Source organism: Gymnoscopelus braueri (genome assembly GCF_963280865.1).
Source record: "Gymnoscopelus braueri genome assembly, chromosome: 14".
Taxonomy (NCBI): domain Eukaryota; kingdom Metazoa; phylum Chordata; class Actinopteri; order Myctophiformes; family Myctophidae; genus Gymnoscopelus; species Gymnoscopelus braueri.
In genome coordinates, this window is record NC_137619.1 from 34539555 (window position 1) to 34557817 (window position 18263).

At 40.4% G+C, this 18263-nt stretch overlaps 1 protein-coding gene across 1 annotated transcript in view; it reads left to right on the forward strand.

The window, feature by feature from the left end:
- Window positions 1-981: 981 nt before the first annotated feature.
- pdzd8 (PDZ domain containing 8) overlaps window positions 982-18263 on the forward strand; it is a 53512-nt gene continuing 36230 nt past the window's right edge. Inside the window, exon 1 of the mRNA XM_080448709.1 lies at window positions 982-2011. Within this exon, the coding sequence (XP_080304835.1) occupies window positions 1098-2011 (914 nt within the window). The 5' untranslated portion in view covers window positions 982-1097. The remainder of the gene's footprint in view (window positions 2012-18263) is intronic.

Below are 18263 nucleotides of genomic sequence, written 5' to 3' on the forward strand. Positions count from 1 at the left end.
ATGTGAAACACATCAGCTATTAAGAAAACAAGAAGATATGTTGACAAAGACACTCCATACATTTGGAAACATATTTTTATTTAAATCAATATCGTCTCCAGTTAATGTAGGAATATTTCAAAAGTAGGCTAATTCTCATATCCTCTCATAGGGATTGCATTGGCAGCTGCAGTTCATCGTTCTAACGGACCTCGAGTAGCGGCGCTGTCTCAAAAGTGGGCGTGAAATTTGTAGTCCCCGTGTGTCTCTATCCAACCAGGACAGAGAACTCAATCAGGATACAGATTAAACAAGTGAAATTGGAAGTGATGACACTAAGAAATGAGCAGACAAAATTGGAACTGGAACACTATACCAATTAAGCTTAAAAATGGGTACTTTCTCCTGATTGGCTGAGATTTTGACACCTACCGAAAAATGTATTTTCAGCTTATTAAAGAGCTGGAGAGACAGGGAGACATATGTTACTGAAAAAACACTCTATAGCAATGATTACTATCAGAAATAGTATTTTAACCTTTTAACAAAATACTTTTTGTTTTAACCAAAAAATATCACTTACCCTACCTTTAACGCTTATTTTAACCAAAGTAAATCACTTACCGTACCTTTAAATTGTCACTTCACTAGCTGTCATCTGGGGACCCCGACCCACAGGTTGAGAACCACTGCTCTAGATGTGCTGTAGGGTAGGCTACTGCTAAACTTTCATAGTAGAGACTAGGGAGAATGGCAAAAAAAATAATACAAATCCTGTTATAGTCAAATAGTTTCTATACACATTTTATAATTGAATCAATATCTGCCTAACTGGACTTTAGAGTATTAGTCATGGAGGTATATTAGTGGGATAATTATCAGCTTTGAAGCAGCAAAGCCTCTGGCCCTTCTTGTACACATTCTCTCCTACGTCATCACGCACACTACGCATACGTTCGCCCAATCAGCTGCGGAGTCTCAACCTCAGGAAAGAGGCAGATGATATGGCAGCTTTGTGAGCGACCAGGTGGAACTTGCTTTGTTATTTACGGTTAAACCTCTCAGAATGAACACATTTTAACGCGACAGACGACAGGCGGCTGGTACAGTAGCTCGAAATGATTTACCTGATACTGATTTCCGCGATCTCCGGAGCCGTCGTCACGCTGATATTACAGTTCTTGTTGATTTACCGATGGAGCCCCGAGCCCGTGGGCAGGACAGTGCAATATGTCAAAGCGGTGCCCGATCCCGCATTGAAGGATTACTTTAACAACCAGCAACATCATCATCATGCCGAACCGGGCCAGCAGCAACAACAACAAGACAACGCACCGTCCAGACAGCAGCAGGAGGCCGTCTCCTCCTCACGACAGCAGCAGGAAGCGGCTACTGTCACTAGCAGTAACGTTAGCCCAAAGCAGTCGCCACTGGCGTCGCACGGCGGCGAGCCCAATGTCCATGCATCCAAGCCGGAGACGTGCGATTTCCTCAATGCCATCTTTCTGTTCCTCTTCAAGGAGCTCCGAGACACTCCCGCCGTCAGACACTGGCTCACCAAGAAGATCAAGGTGGAGTTCGAGGAGCTGCTGCAGACAAAGACGGCGGGTCGGCTGCTGGAGGGACTCAGTCTCAGGGATATCTCCCTGGGCAATACTTTGCCCGTGTTCAAAACGGCCGAACTGATCAAGCCGGTGCACTTGAACGAGGACGGCATGCCCGAGGAGCTCAACTTTGAAGTGGACCTCGAGTATAACGGAGGGTTCCACCTGGCCATTGACGTAGACCTGGTCTTCGGGAAGTCTGCGTACCTGTTCGTGAAGATGATCAAGGTGGAAGGAAAGCTGAGGCTGCAGTTCACGCGCCAGCCCTACTCCCACTGGTCCTTCTCCTTCATCAAGGACCCACTGATAGACTTCGAGGTGAAGTCCCAGTTTGAAGGAAGGCCTTTGCCCCAACTCACATCAATCATCGTCAATCAACTGAAACGGGTCATCAAGAAAAAGCACACACTACCAAATTACAAAATCAGGTAGGCGCAAACTTTTAGTTTTAACCTATAGCCTACTTCCTGTTCTGTTTGTTACACTAGCAGCAGATAGCAGTGACCTCCATGGGGGCCACTTGACTGGGCAGGGGGGAGAGACACAAGATTTGGGAGAACTTTTTAGGAGCATGCTCAATGACGCTGTTGGAACCCATTCAAGGACCCATTTATTTATTTGTTATTGGCAGTAAAATGGTGCTTTGAGTGTATCATCATAAGTCACCAGCTAAATGGTGTGCAGTCCTGATTGGAATAACACTTAGACAATACTGAAACGACTGGTCATTAATTGTTATCTGGCACCTCATTTGGGGGGAGAAAGAAAAGTTCTGAGACTTGACTGCCTGCCTGGCCTGAAAACATGTGATCATTTCAAACAATCAGATATTCAAGGAGCTCAGTTTGCAGGTTCATCAAAAGCTGCATCTGTCTGTGTGTATTGGCTTTGTTGGCAGCATGTATACTCTTTCATTAAAGGCCAATAGGCCTTGTGACATGGGAATGCACCTGTTGCGAGCAGCATGGTGGAACATTACCACCAGTAGAGTAATGACATTGAAATGTCAATATTTATGACACCCCTTACAGAGAGTTTTTAAATGACTGTGACCCTGTGTTAAACAGGCACATGTGTCACACAAGATTAGTGTGAAATGAGAGAGACTGATGGAGGGACACTTCCTTGTCAAATGCAGAAGTGCAGCAATTCGCTCACTTTCTGTCTTGTCTCTCAATCTCTCATCACTTCCTCTCTGTCCAGTTGACCTCGCAGACTAGTTATTTGATGTTTTATTTGAATAAACAAACTATGATAAAGGGCACAGACACTAGAGTTAAGCAATATATCAATATAAACTCGATATTGTGATATGAAACTATATTGTCTGGGAATTTGATTATCGTAATATCATGACTTAGGCCTAGCTTGTAGAACAATGCACAGTCAGATTCCTCGACCAGTAAGTGAACATTCCTGGCCAATAACCAGACTTCTGATTTAGGCTAAATGTTGTCTTTTAAAGGTTGCATTCAGCAAAGTGAGATAGTGAAATGAACAATGGCTGTTAAGTCATCGTAATTCAAAAATATTTAAAAAAAAAAATCTTAAGTGCATGTAACCAATAGTCATCTCCCAAACATCGTCACTGATTCGTCAGATTAATCATTATTGACATCGAGGTACTAGGTAAAAAAATATTGATTTATTTTTGTCAACATCACCCACCCCGAAGGATTTCCTGTTCCAGCTAGAGTTGGGATCCTTTAGGATTTTAACGATTCCGGTTCCTCAACGGGTCCCTTTTAACAATTCCTTTGACAGTGTGATTAAAAAAACGGTTCCTGATATGGTTCCAAATGTGATGGAACTGATTCTTGTTCCTTAATGTTGCATCTGTTTCCTCCTGATTCCTCTTGTTTCTGGATCCCAACCCTAGTTCCAACTAGAGCACCACTGATATATCGGCCATTATTTGACTTTTTTGACAACATCGATATCGCCAGCTATTCAGCTGATGTGTCACGATTTGAACCACTTTTAACCTGACGTCCCTTTTTTTGACCATGTCATCATAGGTGAACATTTTCAAATAGCCGATCTACAAGCTCACAGTGCGTTGTGATGAGATGCATTATTGTGCTTGTAGATTGGCTATTTTTGAAGATTCTTTTTTTCAATAGGGCATACTGTAAGGCATACTTTGTGTGTATTTATTTATCTATTAAAAAGTTATTTGTTTATTTTGATTTACTTGTTTGCTTATAAGTTAAATGTTCTCAAATAGAAGTTTTTCAAATTGGTCAGAAAACATTACAAAATAACAGACAAAATAATATTGGTCAAAATATTGGTAATCAATCTAGGACAAAAAATATGAACCGGCATCAGACCCAATAATCTGCCATTGGTCGGGCTCTAGTTCCAACAGTATGGATTGACTTGTATCCTCTATCCGCTGTGTTTCTCAAACCCCCACATTGATACTTATTTGGCCACGGACGGACCCCATCTGAAAATGTCTTGTGCCAGGGACTCCCAGAAGAGAAGATGTATGTAAAAAAAAAAAAAAAAAGGCAAAATCTTCCAAATATTTTCAATATTTTTCAAACATTTTCAAAAACAGCAGATATACAAGCCGTGAGCTTGTAGATCTGCTGTTTTTGAATAGCCAACATATAAATGGACGAAGTCGTTAAAATCATTGTGATGCTGTGTTAACTACTTTTGCTGGGGACCCCCTGGGACCCCCCCCCCCCTCAAGGACCCCCGGGCCCCACTTTGAGAACCACTGCTCTACAGAATTTCCACTGTATAATGCTTATTTTAAATGCATCTGTCAGCTTGCCATGAATGCTGATTCAGCATCAGTGCACCCAATTACATGGCACACTGACCCGTATGGCTGGCTTTGCCTGCCTACGTTTGGAGAGGTCACCCTGCTGTCTTCAGGACTGCAGTGAAGGCTGCATTGGCACGACAAACTTTAGCCTGCCTTCACTAGCCTTGTTATGCCTTTGTGTTGCCCCTGTGGCCAGAGCAGCACATTTGTTAGAAATGGCCTCAGTGTTGAGTGGATACAGTGAAGTATTCTTTTCATAGTGGGGAAACATAGATTGTCATAATTTCCCCACCTTCTCAGGGAATTCCGATCTATCTCCATTTTAGAAAATAAGTGCTGAAGTGAAAAAGATGGTGTATCTTTTTTCTTATGGATCTCTTTTGTGTGCAGAATGTGTAATTATCTACAAAACCAGTTGAGTCATTAGCCTACTTCTGTTTGCTTGCATGGCTTGAGGACATTGTTTTCTCGACAAAATCAATGCATCGCTGTGTTGTGCCTGACAGAAAGGAACGCTTTTCTTTTCTGCATCACATTCTCTGTGTAGGCTGGTTTGAACACGACCCAACAAAAGCTTGGCTTGTTTCATGAGAACATGAAAAACACCACCAGACATTACATTTAAGCTTCACCGCCACAGGCACCCACTGACATGCACATGTACTGTACACAGCATTGCTCTCGTTGAGCTGTGTGGGAGCAAGCGCCACCAAACTGTAGGAGTTTCTTAAAAATGGTGTGTGTACGTGTGTTGTTGTATGAAGGCAGTGAGTGGTTCGCAACCTTTTTTGAGCTCTGTCTGGACTACCAGCATATTTTGATTCTCACATTCACATATCAGATAGATAGTCTCTTATATTTTAAATACTTGTATGCAGTGCTTGTTTTCTTATAAGGCTAGACTTTCAGTTTGGTTGTAATTGTATAATAACTTGCTAATTAGCTTTAGCACATCACATTGTGATATTGCCTAAAACAATTGCAATATGCTATGCTGGCCATATCGCCCACCCCTAAATGTATGTTATGTACAGTTAGTCAGTTACAGTATGCGTGTCACCCAATACCCATGAACATGTTGTGAGCTTGATGAGATTATGTGCAACAGCCTTTGAGGATGGAACCCTGAGTGTTGGGATTTGCTGAATGGCACAGATGGTAGGACGTTGGAGAGGAGGGCTGGGAGAGTGGCCCTCTGGAGCTAATCCAGGCCCTTACGACACCCTTATAGAGGCAGACTAGAATCATAATAAGCAGGGAATCGCTCTTGTTTTATGGTGCCTCATGGTGTGGGTTCCTATGAAGCTATTTTTATACTTTAAAGTACCGATACATGCATTCGGGCTAATTTTGAAACCTTAATTTAATACTGTTTTCTACCAGGAAGCTGGGAGTTCTGTCAAAAATATTTTAGTTTTTTCTAGATATGATTTTAGTGTTTTTTCATATCATAGTTGATAGATTAAATCAGTGATACAATGTAATTGCCATCTTTACTTTTTTGTTAATGAATAACAAGTGATTACTTTTGTGTGTGTGTGTGGGCTCTGGTCTCTGGAATCATCTATGGAGACTACTAAAGGTGCTTGGTCTCCTTTTTGAGAACCAGTCCTGTAAGCAAATTAGGCAAAAAGATGGATTATACAACTATATGATCTCCACATTTTATTTGTGTTTTAGTTTATACTTGCGTCATTGTGACACTGTATCTTGGCAATCGAAGGACGCAATTGCAGGTAATGCATTCAGTTGGGAGCTAAGTTAAAATGAATGACAACCAGGGTCATGTTAATTTTCTTTCTCAAAATTTGCTCAAAATCTTCATCTGTGTGTGTGTGATTGTACTTTGAACATTGTCTGTCACAATCTAATTCATTCTATCCATTAGTCATCACCATACCAGGAATGCCCTGCACACAGGCATAGTATCAACACACGTGCATACACACAGACAATCCAGTGTCAGCTGTCGTTTGTTACATAATTGCTGGATGGACATCTGTTATCCCTCCATCTCAACTTCTCAAATGTTTTGAGTCTGTTATTTCCTGGGGTGGTGTTGGTGGTGGTGGTGATGGTGGGGGGGGGGGGGGGTTGTGGCTTCTATACAAACTACCGACTTGCATAGGACACAGCTGAGCATAGTTTTCAACCTGGTCATTTTAGATGTAGACATGTTCCATTTTAGCTTTGTATCTCTGCTTTGTCCTGCTGCGGAAACAGGGAGACATTGATAGAGCCTTCTGCTATTGTAGTTTAGCTGTCAATTTGTCTGAATTTCTGTGAGTCATATACATATAGAAGGAGAATCTTGTACAATAACACACAACCATAACGGAACAGTGCTGCATGGCATTGGTGGCTCAGCCAGTTAGTGCACTGACCACATGTTCCGTTTTTGAGTCGTGAGGACCAGAGTTTGAATCCGACTCCCGTCATGTCTTCTGACCTCGGTTTCCTGTCTCTCTACACTCTGTAAGTTCTTAGAGATACATGTATTGGATAAATAGTTCAGAACCAAAGAACATCTCACAGCCAAGTATTTTCCCACAGAGTCCAGCCATTCAGTCAATATATAGATCGACTCAATATACTAAAATAGAGAAAGTGACTTGTTGCCAGGCTTCTAATTTCAGCTAGGTTGATCGTCATATTGCGGGATGTGAGCTGGTAGCTTTGTATGATAAAGCCAATGGACATAAAATCGTAAGCATGGTCAATATGTGTTTGTTACATGCTTTTTTTTAAAGATTTGTATTTGATAGTATACTGTAGACTGACAGGAAATTGGGAGAGAGAGAGATGGGGAGTGACACGCAGAAAAGGTCGTCAGGATCGGGATTCGAACCTGCAACAAGCTGTCAGGCTGCATTAAAAGCCTAGGTGCCCGGACCGCTACACCAGCCGTCCGGGCCATTTGTTACATGTTTTTGTTAAGATTCTTGAACTGTTTACAGGGACCTGAAGATACTCAATCTGGGAACCCATCGCCAAATGAAAAGGAAAAACAGCGCCCTCTGCTGTTCTTTACTATCTCACTTGGCTCTGGGAGGAAGTCGACGTAGCACACGTACGCAAGGAAACCGGGGTTTTGGTCTGCCTTCAGCCTTTCACTTCCGGTGGTCCGACTATGTTTTCATTCCCACTAACAATATTTCTACACGGAACACTTAACACCACTTCTCCCAGAGAACATGGATCGTTTTGGTTATAAGCCCACTTGTTTCTATGATGAAAGAGTAAGTTAAAATGTGAATATCTTTCCGTGGTTTTGTCTGCTCCGAGGACGCTATTGTTAGATGAGTTTCGGTTTGTTTCTAGTGGGGAAGGATCGGCAGACACGTAAATCCCGCCCACTACATTTGATTGGGTAAAGCGCGGCCTGCTTCCTGATCTGAAGGCACGCCCACTTGTAGGCCATATGACGAACCCCCCCGACAGATTCAAACGCAGAGCAGAATCTGTTCTTGAGAGATTAGGAGATGCTTAACAAGGAGGGCAGTTATAATTCCAAATCTATGTTACAGTATGACATCTCAACTTCCTGTCACTGAGTGAGGTTTGTACATCAGATGACAACATGTCTACTGCTCCAGGAGGAACGGCAGTCTGAAATGTATTGCATTCTCTCGGTCCTCTCATATAGCATGCTCCCTGTCCCACATGTGGTCATTTTAGGATTATTGCCTGGAACATCGGCCTGTATTTTTGTGCCAGGTTAATCAAAAATAGACATTAATCCCCCGGATGATTAAGCTGTGCTTGTGCAGATCGTTCAGCGGACAACCTTGGAGCAAAAGTTGCTAAATATATTTGTCAACATGGAACACACAAGCATTATGCAGTATATAGGTTGTAATCGTAATAATGGTTATTGTTATGGAAGTTATTATGATTATTTCAAGTAGTATGTCTAGTTGCTGTTGTAGTGGCAGTGGTAGTGATTTATGAAACATTAGTCTGGTGTTTTGGCTATGGATTTATTTGGCCAAATCAGACATCGGAGTTAATGTGGGTGTGGCCTGAAGGATATATTTTTTTTTCTGGTGTCATGCAACCCCTTTAAGCCTGCAGAGATTAGTGAGCTGTTGGCTATCCGTCATGCTATAGGACTTAGTCTGTATGCTGACATAGCTGCTTGTCATACTGCAGAAAAAGACGGTAATGAAATCACTGGATCATAATTCTTCGCCAAAATGGCTGGCTGAAGCTCTGTAGTAGTAACAGTAACTCTATGGATGAACTATGTGTATAGTTAAATATGTAAATGTGTGGCTTTTATAACATGGAAAGGATTGATGTACTATGCACCTACGCTATAGCCTGTGGAAATACTCACTGATCAGTGTTTTAGAATCAAAGGAAAACTGCTATGCTAGTGCACTCGTTTAGATAATGTTAGGCCCCAGACTTTTCCAAATTTTATAAATGGCATACAGCTGATATTGGCCATGTTTGGCTAACCAGACAGCCCAGCAGAGCACATCATGCAGGTATTCATTGGTTCTTGTGTGCATTGGGTCTTTTGAGCAGAGAAGAAAAGAGGGCTAATCTCATAAGAACTTTCTGATTAGAGAGTCAAGTTTCCTCTTTGAAAGGAATGTCTGGCTATTGTTCCCAAAGCCCCTTGACTTCTCATTAACTGGACTGTCATAAGATAACATACTGTGGTGCATTTGATCCTGGGAATGCTAAGAACAGAATGCATTGTGTTGGTCTAAAATAAATAACTGTAGATCTGATGTACAAATAAATAACAATAGTCCTTCCTGCAGCTCACCCATGTTCCATCTGATCTGACTAGGAGTGGTAACAGTTATCAAACTAATACATTTAGTCAATTATAAAGAAATGTAAAAAGAAATCTGCATTGATTCGTTGATATAATAAAATAAAAAAAAGTGTTTCTCGATTATTTGATTAGTCGATAAGGTAATCAACAAAATAATCACTAAGAAAGTAATTGATGATAATCAAATATGATCGGATGTTTATTGCATGTAGAAATGCCCCCAAAACTATCTTGAAAAACATATTTACGGCGAGCGACATGGTCATGCGACAAAGTACAATTAAGGGGGTTGCTACAGGTGCAGACGCTTCAAAAACGTCTTGGCAAAACAGCGTGTTGTGCCTGTGGAACGGGCCTGTGTGCATAACTGGGTGATCAAATAATGAATGTCGGGGAAAAAATTTATTCAAGCAGAAATCGAACTTTCACCTGCATTTGTCATTGTCCCACCATTCCTTCCACATCTACTGGCTTAAAACAGGAAAAGTTTTCTTTTAACTTTTATGGTTAAATACGGGGAGATGCATTTCTAGCAACCCGTCTTGGTGGGATCGATTTGTCCCCTTTGGCTATTAGTCTGGGCTGCATATATTGCAGAATGACTCCTTCCAAATATTGGTTTAGTTCTCATTTAGAGTCATTTATCATGCGCTATGAAAACCAAGAGGGACTATTTGTCACTCACTCATACAGGTACAAGCAGCAACGATGGCACAGTTCACCGTACACCAGTCTGAAGCATAAGGTAGCCTTGTGCAGGACACAGATAGGCTAAGGGGTGTAGTGAGGACGGGTGTGCCCCATGCATTTTTAATAGGCGCTGCTTGCCCCAGCTAATGGTGTCTGGAAAGTGATAGGGTCCCGTCTGCTGACTTGTATTTTTGCAGAGACAAATGCAAGTACACGTTTTACAATTAAGATGGCTGGTTTCTGTCAAGCCCTTTGTGGTTAATAAATGGTGCTTTTGTTTTTCTCATGATTTGCAAAACTTCTCCAATGTCTCCTTATCCAGATCCTACTCAACCCTGCCGATGCCAAATGAGAAGAAAATCACCACTTCCAATAACATTGTACATTATATAATGCAAAGTGCTGTGGTCATTGCAAAATTGATGGTTTAGGAAACTGAGTAAATTACTTTAGGGCATACCACACTGTTGGCAATTAGAATGAAGACAACATTGTACAAACCACACTTAAAGGCCACTTGGAGCGACTGCTGCAATGACATCATTCAGTGTGTTTGATCTTGGGCCTGATGTTTAGTTTAGGCTGACATGGCTCAGCTAGATGTCAGCGCAATACCCCAGAGACGACCTTAACCACTTTCAACCTGGCATTCCTATTTTGGGTATGTCATTATGGTGAAAATGTTCAAACATTTCCAAAAATAAATAAAATGGGGCTACTGTGGGGAAGTGAGCCCTCATGTCACACAGATTCATAATCCTGCATTCTGGGTGTTGGAACTATGGGTGTCTTTCATCGTACTACATATATTACTGACAGTTCTTTGTATTGTCTTTATTAAGCTATTATTTGCTTACCATCACGCTGTATGGAATACTTTACTTGAGTACTGTGATTGTGCCTCATATTGGTTTATTACTGTATATGAGGCATATAACTAAATAAAATGCATAACAAAATAAAATGCAGTTCAGCAGCCTCAATGAAAGTAAAACAAAATAAAATAGACACACACATAGCGCGCGCGCGCACACACACACACACACACACACACACACACACACACACACACACACACACACACACACACACACACACACACACACACACACACACACACACACACACACACACATTTTAACCATTTATTTATGTCCACATAAAGGATAATACATACAGGGACACAAATATTATAGGTGCAGTAGGGTTACATTCACAAAATCATGGCACATGTTTTCATGATACAATAGGCATGTCACTCAGTACTCTACGGGTATAAGTAACAGCGTCTCCGCCATATATGGCGACTGCCAATTATAGCAGAGATAGCACAATACTTTGCCAGCCTTTTTGCCTCCTTTTTGGGCATCCTAAGTTGTTGAAGCCCTCTAACAACTAGTCTGTGGGTATGTCCCAGGCTGCCGAATATAAAAACAAATAGTCTGCACCTATAACCTAGCTCTGAGATGGTATGTAGGAGTGGTTGGTATTTAATGACCTTGGTCATAAAGGCCTCCTCTAGGCTAAGGTCAAAGGTGCATGCTATCTCTAACACAGACACTTCCCTGGACTCTTCATTCACCACAACAACATCTGGTGTATTAGCTGTCAAAGATGTAAAGATGTCTGGGTTATCACAGAGATGGAACATAGATGAAATGACACGGGAATGTTTGTACATTCTCACTGTAGATGCATGATATTTTGATATGTCCTTCGCTATGAGCTCCACTATTCTATCGTGACGTGCTATGTACATCCCCTTGTATGCATAACAGCCATTCAAGATGTGCGACAGTGTTTCAGTGATCTGTTCTGTGGTGTGGTGCATGCAATGAGGAACCTGAGTGCTGGGGAACCAGATGGATAGGTTGAGTCTGGTGGGAAGAACTTGTAGTCTGGCTTTAACTGTGAATGTGGTGATGTCCTCATTGAGTGCAGTGTTCTTAAGGAATGAGTGTGAAACAGAGTGATCAGCATAGGGAAGACATGCGAGTTTCCCTTGTAGTTTTAGTCCAGTCCAGTGTTGTTGTTGTTGATGTTGGTGTAGATCCACTGTGGGGAAGTGAGCCCTCATGTCACACAGATTCATAATCCTGCATTCTGGGTGTTGGAACTATGGGTGTCTTTCATCGTACTACATATATTACTGACAGTTCTTTGTATTGTCTTTATTAAGCTATTATTTGCTTACCATCACGCTGTATGGAATACTTTACTTGAGTACTGTGATTGTGCCTCATATTGGTTTATTACTGTATATGAGGCATATAACTAAATAAAATGCATAACAAAATAAAATGCAGTTCAGCAGCCTCAATGAAAGTAAAACAAAATAAAATAGACACACACATAGCGCGCGCGCGCGCACACACACACACACACACACACACACACACACACACACACACACACACACACACACACACACACACACACACACACACACACACACACACACACACACACACACTGGCTCAACCAGACAAATGGTTACACATACACGCTATGGTGAATACTAGTCAGACAAGTGTTACATTGGGCAACACCTGAAGCTCTGTTAGATCTCTAGTGTCCTCTCAGTGTATATTTGTTATTCTCAAGTTTTATTTAAAAAAAAAACAGGGTTTTCTAAAGCCAGTGCTATAGTAAAGTACGCTCGTCTATTAACACATTGGGTGCCAAAACCGTATATATACGGTTTTGCGCATACTAACGTTGAGTGCCAAAACCGTATATATACGGTTTTTGAAAAAAAAAAAAAAAAATTACTTTTTTTTTTTTTTTTTTTTTCCTTCACAGCAACAGGAAATATCACTCCTACAAGATTTAGACTCCAATCCACCTCCTGGTTAACTTATGACTTCAAAAACCTGTATCTCGGCTCCTGTGCACTTTTTTTTTTTACAATGTTAATTTAACATTTTTGAACTGGCTGCAACTATGGAATGGATTTCCGAATGTTTTAAATTTTTTCCCCCCGATTGTACGAGACCTGTATGTGTGTAATGAGGGGATCACCGTGAGGACGGTGATCACTGAATTTTTTTTGTGACTACTTGAAAAAGGTTCAAAATGTTTAAAAAGTCCTGGCACTCAAAGTATAATATTTTAATAAACCTCTGGCACCCAATGTGTTAAAGATGTTAAATCTATAATGCCTTACTCTTGGAACAGAACTGTCAGGAATCCCAAATATAGCAATCAGCGTGTATGGTTGCAAACTTGCAATCTACTACTACCAAGAACTTTTGACCTAATGGTAGAAAATACAAAAACCAGACCAGATACCAAGCAAACCAAATTGCCCTACGGGGACAGTAAAGCCAAGCCTAGCCAATCCAATCCATGTAGATTTGGCCAAAGAAAAAACATATGGCTTAGATGGCAAGGAGAGCCATGACATCTTGGGTTGATGCCAATCCTGATTTTGGAGAGTCCTAGACCATCACTTACTAATGTTATGACCAATATGTTGTTAAAATGTAACATTTTGTAATGCATTTGAAAAACACAGATTTTATAAATATTTCTCTTTGAGAATATTAACCTATAACCCAACATATGGGTTACAATCAATGTTTGATTGATTGATTTTTATTGACAAAAACGTGCATATACTCGCACAAAACCATTTATTTGTTCATATCTGTCAAAAGGATAAAACACGAAAAAGCTTAAGAGCTTATTTCCATTGTGGTCCAAATTGCAAATGTGTGTGTAAACTGTGCCATGTGTTTGGAGGGTAGCAGAGACATAAAGAAGAATATTATCCTTAATAAGTAGCTTACAATTCCTACCTTTATAACATACTAGACAAGTAAAATGGCAAAGAACAACAAGGGTGCTGTAAAAGGAACCTGATACAACTTAACTAATTGATGGTTACCTGTACAGCTGCTATTCAGCCAGCTCTTTGTGGAGGACTTGAAGTTAACTATGGAGCTTTTCACCCATTCCACATGCTGGCTGCAGACAGTGCAGAGTATAACAATGAGTCCATTCCAAATAGCTTTTGAGATTTATACGCACCATGGGGGACTGGGCCTTCTGCTCGGCAGCACCGCGCCTGCAGGAACAGCCTTCCTATTGATTTAAGAGCACTGCAGACCCTGAACTCTTTTAAAACGAGCCCAAATTCCTTTCGTGTTAAATTGTTGATTGATTATTTTATTTTATTTTTGTATTTAGAAAAGGCAGGTCCTCTTGAGCATCACATTACAATAAAATGAGTACATTTCGGGTGTTTTTAACACTCATTATATTACAGGCTATTCAGTCCAGAAGAGAGGGGTCCTATATTAAGCAACATCAGTCTTTTAGAAAGTTCTCAGTCCGTTTCTCCTCGATTGCAAAGTCCATGGCAGTTTGCCAACAGATATTCCAATGATTTACTCCCAATCCTAACAGCACGGTGAACAGGCCTCCAAATATAGCAGGGAAAGGGATTTTTTTTTTGAGAAATAAGACGCAAGAAATGAAATATACAAAAAGTTATATAATACAAGTACCGATTGATTACATATTTTTTTAACTATGCAGCTATGGAGATTCCCTGTGAATGAAAAGTGCATTAAAAATAAAATGTATTATTATTATGTATATTTCTTCAGTAATGTGAATAGTTTGTCCACACAATCTATTTCAAACCACCTGAGTTGAAGGTAAGCAACAGGAGCCAAATCACAGCATTGTGCTGTTAAACAACATACGTGACATAACTGACAATCCTTTTGGTTTAACCACCAGACCACACCCAATAGTCACAGGTCTGACAAGTTTAACTTTTACTAGAAACTGACTGATCTGTGCTTAATAAACTTTCAAGTAAATATGTTCATTTGATAATTTACCCTTTCATACATTATTTCTTACAAATGCTGTAATCCTGTGAATTTTAGAAGCCAGAGCCTGTTTAAAAATAAATTAAAAAATGGCTGCTCTTGAGAAAGTTATCATCTGCACAATGAGGTGCCAACACAGGATAAGAAGAATCATGTCATGGATTTCTGTTCTGTTGGTGAAACATGGAAAACACTTTCTATTGGGCCTATTGAATTATGGAGACATGGGAAATTAATCAAAAGATTGATGAAAATGAGACGAAAGATTGTGTAAGGACACGACACTGGCAGTCTGTCATGGTCTAATGGGATTGGGGCATTCAGGGTATGTGATTTGTCTGCATACCCAGGGCCTAGCCCTAGTGGATAATTATATCCCAGCAGGGCAAGTCTCTTTTTTGCCTTTCCTGCTGTGCAGTCCTGTGCATTTCCCTTGTTACGACAGAACTAGAACTTTACCACCCGATGAAAATTTGCATGCTGTCATAATGTGACACGACTCTAGCCTACTGAAACATATTGATATTTCTGTACAGTATTTCCTGGTCAGCCTATCTGTGTGGATGCCTTACTGCTGGTGCCCCACAGTTTGTGTACTGCAGTGTCATAAAGCTATTGAGCAGCAGACTGCAGGGAAATTCCACCTTAAAATGTCCTTGCATTGTTCTTACTTGTGTTATCTGTGATGTTCAATACTCCTATGGTTTAGCTTCCTTTCTCCCTCACAGTGTTTGACTTGGCTTTAGTTTGTGACTCACTGCATTTCCCATTAGCACATTCAATAAATCCCATGCAAGTAGCCTATAAGGACATTATAACGTATATGTCGCATAGAATGTCTGTCAGCGCTCGTAATGCGTTATAAACCATTGAGGCTATTGTTACTGAGAAAATGAGAACATCTGCTACTTAATGATAGATTTCTCCTCTCCTGATCACTGAATGCAGGTACAAGGTGTGTACCAGCCCCATGGTAAAGGCCTTAAGGCCATCATATCAAATTCTCCACTTTATACCTGCATTCAGTGACCAGGAAAGGAGGAATCTATCATTGAGATGGTCTTAAGGCATTAAGACCATCCGCCATGGGGCTGTTGCACTGTACTAGGGGTGTGACAAATAACGATACGGAAATGTAAAATGCAGTTCGGGAAGAAAAAAATATGCGTGTGAATTAATCGCATAGAAAAACATCCTCTGTTTGCAAGGACCTTGAATCTTCATTTCTAAGAATAATTTAATTTATACATTTCCTATCACAGCTAAACTCTTCATGCATGCTTTGATCTTCTCACACATAACATACTGCTTCAGAACCTGGACAAATCTGTCAACTTGGTAACCTATAGAGTCACTTTACAAACGGACATTAAAAACACTTGACCAAAAGCCCAATCGTTACCACCATTGCCAGATAGCTTTAAACATTTTGCAGATGCTTGTCTCATTGTTAAGGTTTTAAATGAGCTTGCACCTCCTCCATTGAAACAGTTAATAGAGCGAAGGGAAAGTGGTGGCAGAGCAACAATGGTAACTACCAGAGGGGACTGCGATGTACCATTCAGACTTTGTGTGTTTGGTAAAACAGTATTCTCTGTTAGAGCCTCCCATCACTGGAATAGCTTCCCTACCAAAGTAAGAGATGGCTTTAAGCAACCAAATTTGTAATGATGGGTAATTATCAGCTCTATTTGTCACTGGTGTCATTTCTCATATTTTACTGTAGTTCTTCTGTCTCGTGTACTATGTTTACTTATCTTGTACTGTATTGATATTTCTGTTTTTGTATCGATAGTTATATCACCACTTTTTAAAGATCTGCTCAGGGACTAGTACAGATGAAAATTTGCTTTTGGCTAACTCTTGTTTTTGTTAGTTTCAAAATAGATAACAGTTAACTAAGAACATTGTTGATAAAGATGTTAAATAGTAAGCGTGCTTAAAGTGCTAGAAATGTAAAATAGAGTGAGCAATATATATATGTCTGACTAGAGTGAAAGGTGCCATGTGCTGCTCAGACATTGGAATCCAATGCCTTTTAGGGTACAGAGTTCAGTACATTAATCATGGACATCGGAATCTTTGAGAGAGAGAGAGACAAGAAATTGGTTGATATCAGCCTTTCTGTTCCAAAATATCAGTATCTGCATTGGCCTTGAAAAATACCTATCGGATGACCTCTGCACCAGTAATATCCTGCAATGACATCACCCTGAGGAAGTTTAGCTAATTGTCGGCTACAAAAGTGCGAATACAAGACATACAAAATTTGGACCTGACATTGGCCTTTTCATCTCCAGTTATTATTCATTAATACTTGTTGAATATTTTTTGCTTTATTATGCTAGGTTAGTAGAGAGACAGGAAACTGAGGGCAGAGAAGGGGAAGGACCTGTAACTCAAGTCTCCAGAATCAAACTTGGGACAGTGCAATTATGTGGTCTTCGCATGATCCACTGGCACATATGGTAGCCCATTAACACCGCTGAATGAAATACAAATAATGTGAGTTGGGATCCCGCATAGACATTCCACCACAAGTTATGCAGTATTGTACTGCAAATGCATGTACAATGTATAAAAATACATTGTACATGCATTTTAGGGGGAAATAACTACCATACATTTGTGTTTTTCTTTCATTTCACTTTAAATCCCGATTCATACTTAGGAAGCATAAATTCGGCTTTAGTTTCTTGTCTCCATCTCTGGTGTTAATCTGCAAAACCTTGATTCATTTCCCATGTCTCTTGGTTGTTTCACAAGCTAGTCCTCAGTATGATGACAAGGCGGAGACGCTAACAGTTAACTAATAGTGTGGCTCCTCACTGCATATTGCCATCTAAAACACACAGAATACCCTCAGAGGTTTGGCGTTGTCAGGCTCGGCGCTATTAAAAAGAAGAAATCGGCAGTGTATCTTGAAGTACCGGTAGTTCTGTTTACTGGTGTTTTGACACAAGCTTTCAGGGTTGTTCATTTTATATTTAATTTTTTTTACAGGGAAAGGCTTACGGTTCAGAACTGTTAGATGTTGCGTGATCTACTTAAAACAATACACCATTGCATCCCTTTTCAGGTGGTGTTTTTAATTATATGAACAGGGTGATCGGGGAGCAAAGTGAGGTTTTCTCTTAATTTCCTCCTGATCTCGTTGCTAACACGGTGATTGACAGAATGCCATGACTAGCCCATTTAGACCTAGAAAGCCTATACGTTGTTATATAACTTTTCAATCCGGGAAAGCATCTGTGTCATTTTAGATGTTGCTATGTAGCAACATGAATTGTTTAAAATATTTTGAATAAAGAATTGAACTTTTTCAGAAAACTTAGGTTAGGATTTAGAAGGCGTTTTAAAAATGGGCCTCAGATCTAAATGGGCTAGAGATAGCGTAATAATGAAAAGCCTTGCCTCGAACCATTTCATAAGTACCCATTTCACCTGGGATCCCACCAGAACCTGCTCTCTATCTCCTCTCATGCGTGATTCATATTTTTCTTCCGTGCTGGTCTTGTGCACCAAAATATCAAAGATCTACCTAGAGATTGTAGATCGGCTATTTTTGGATT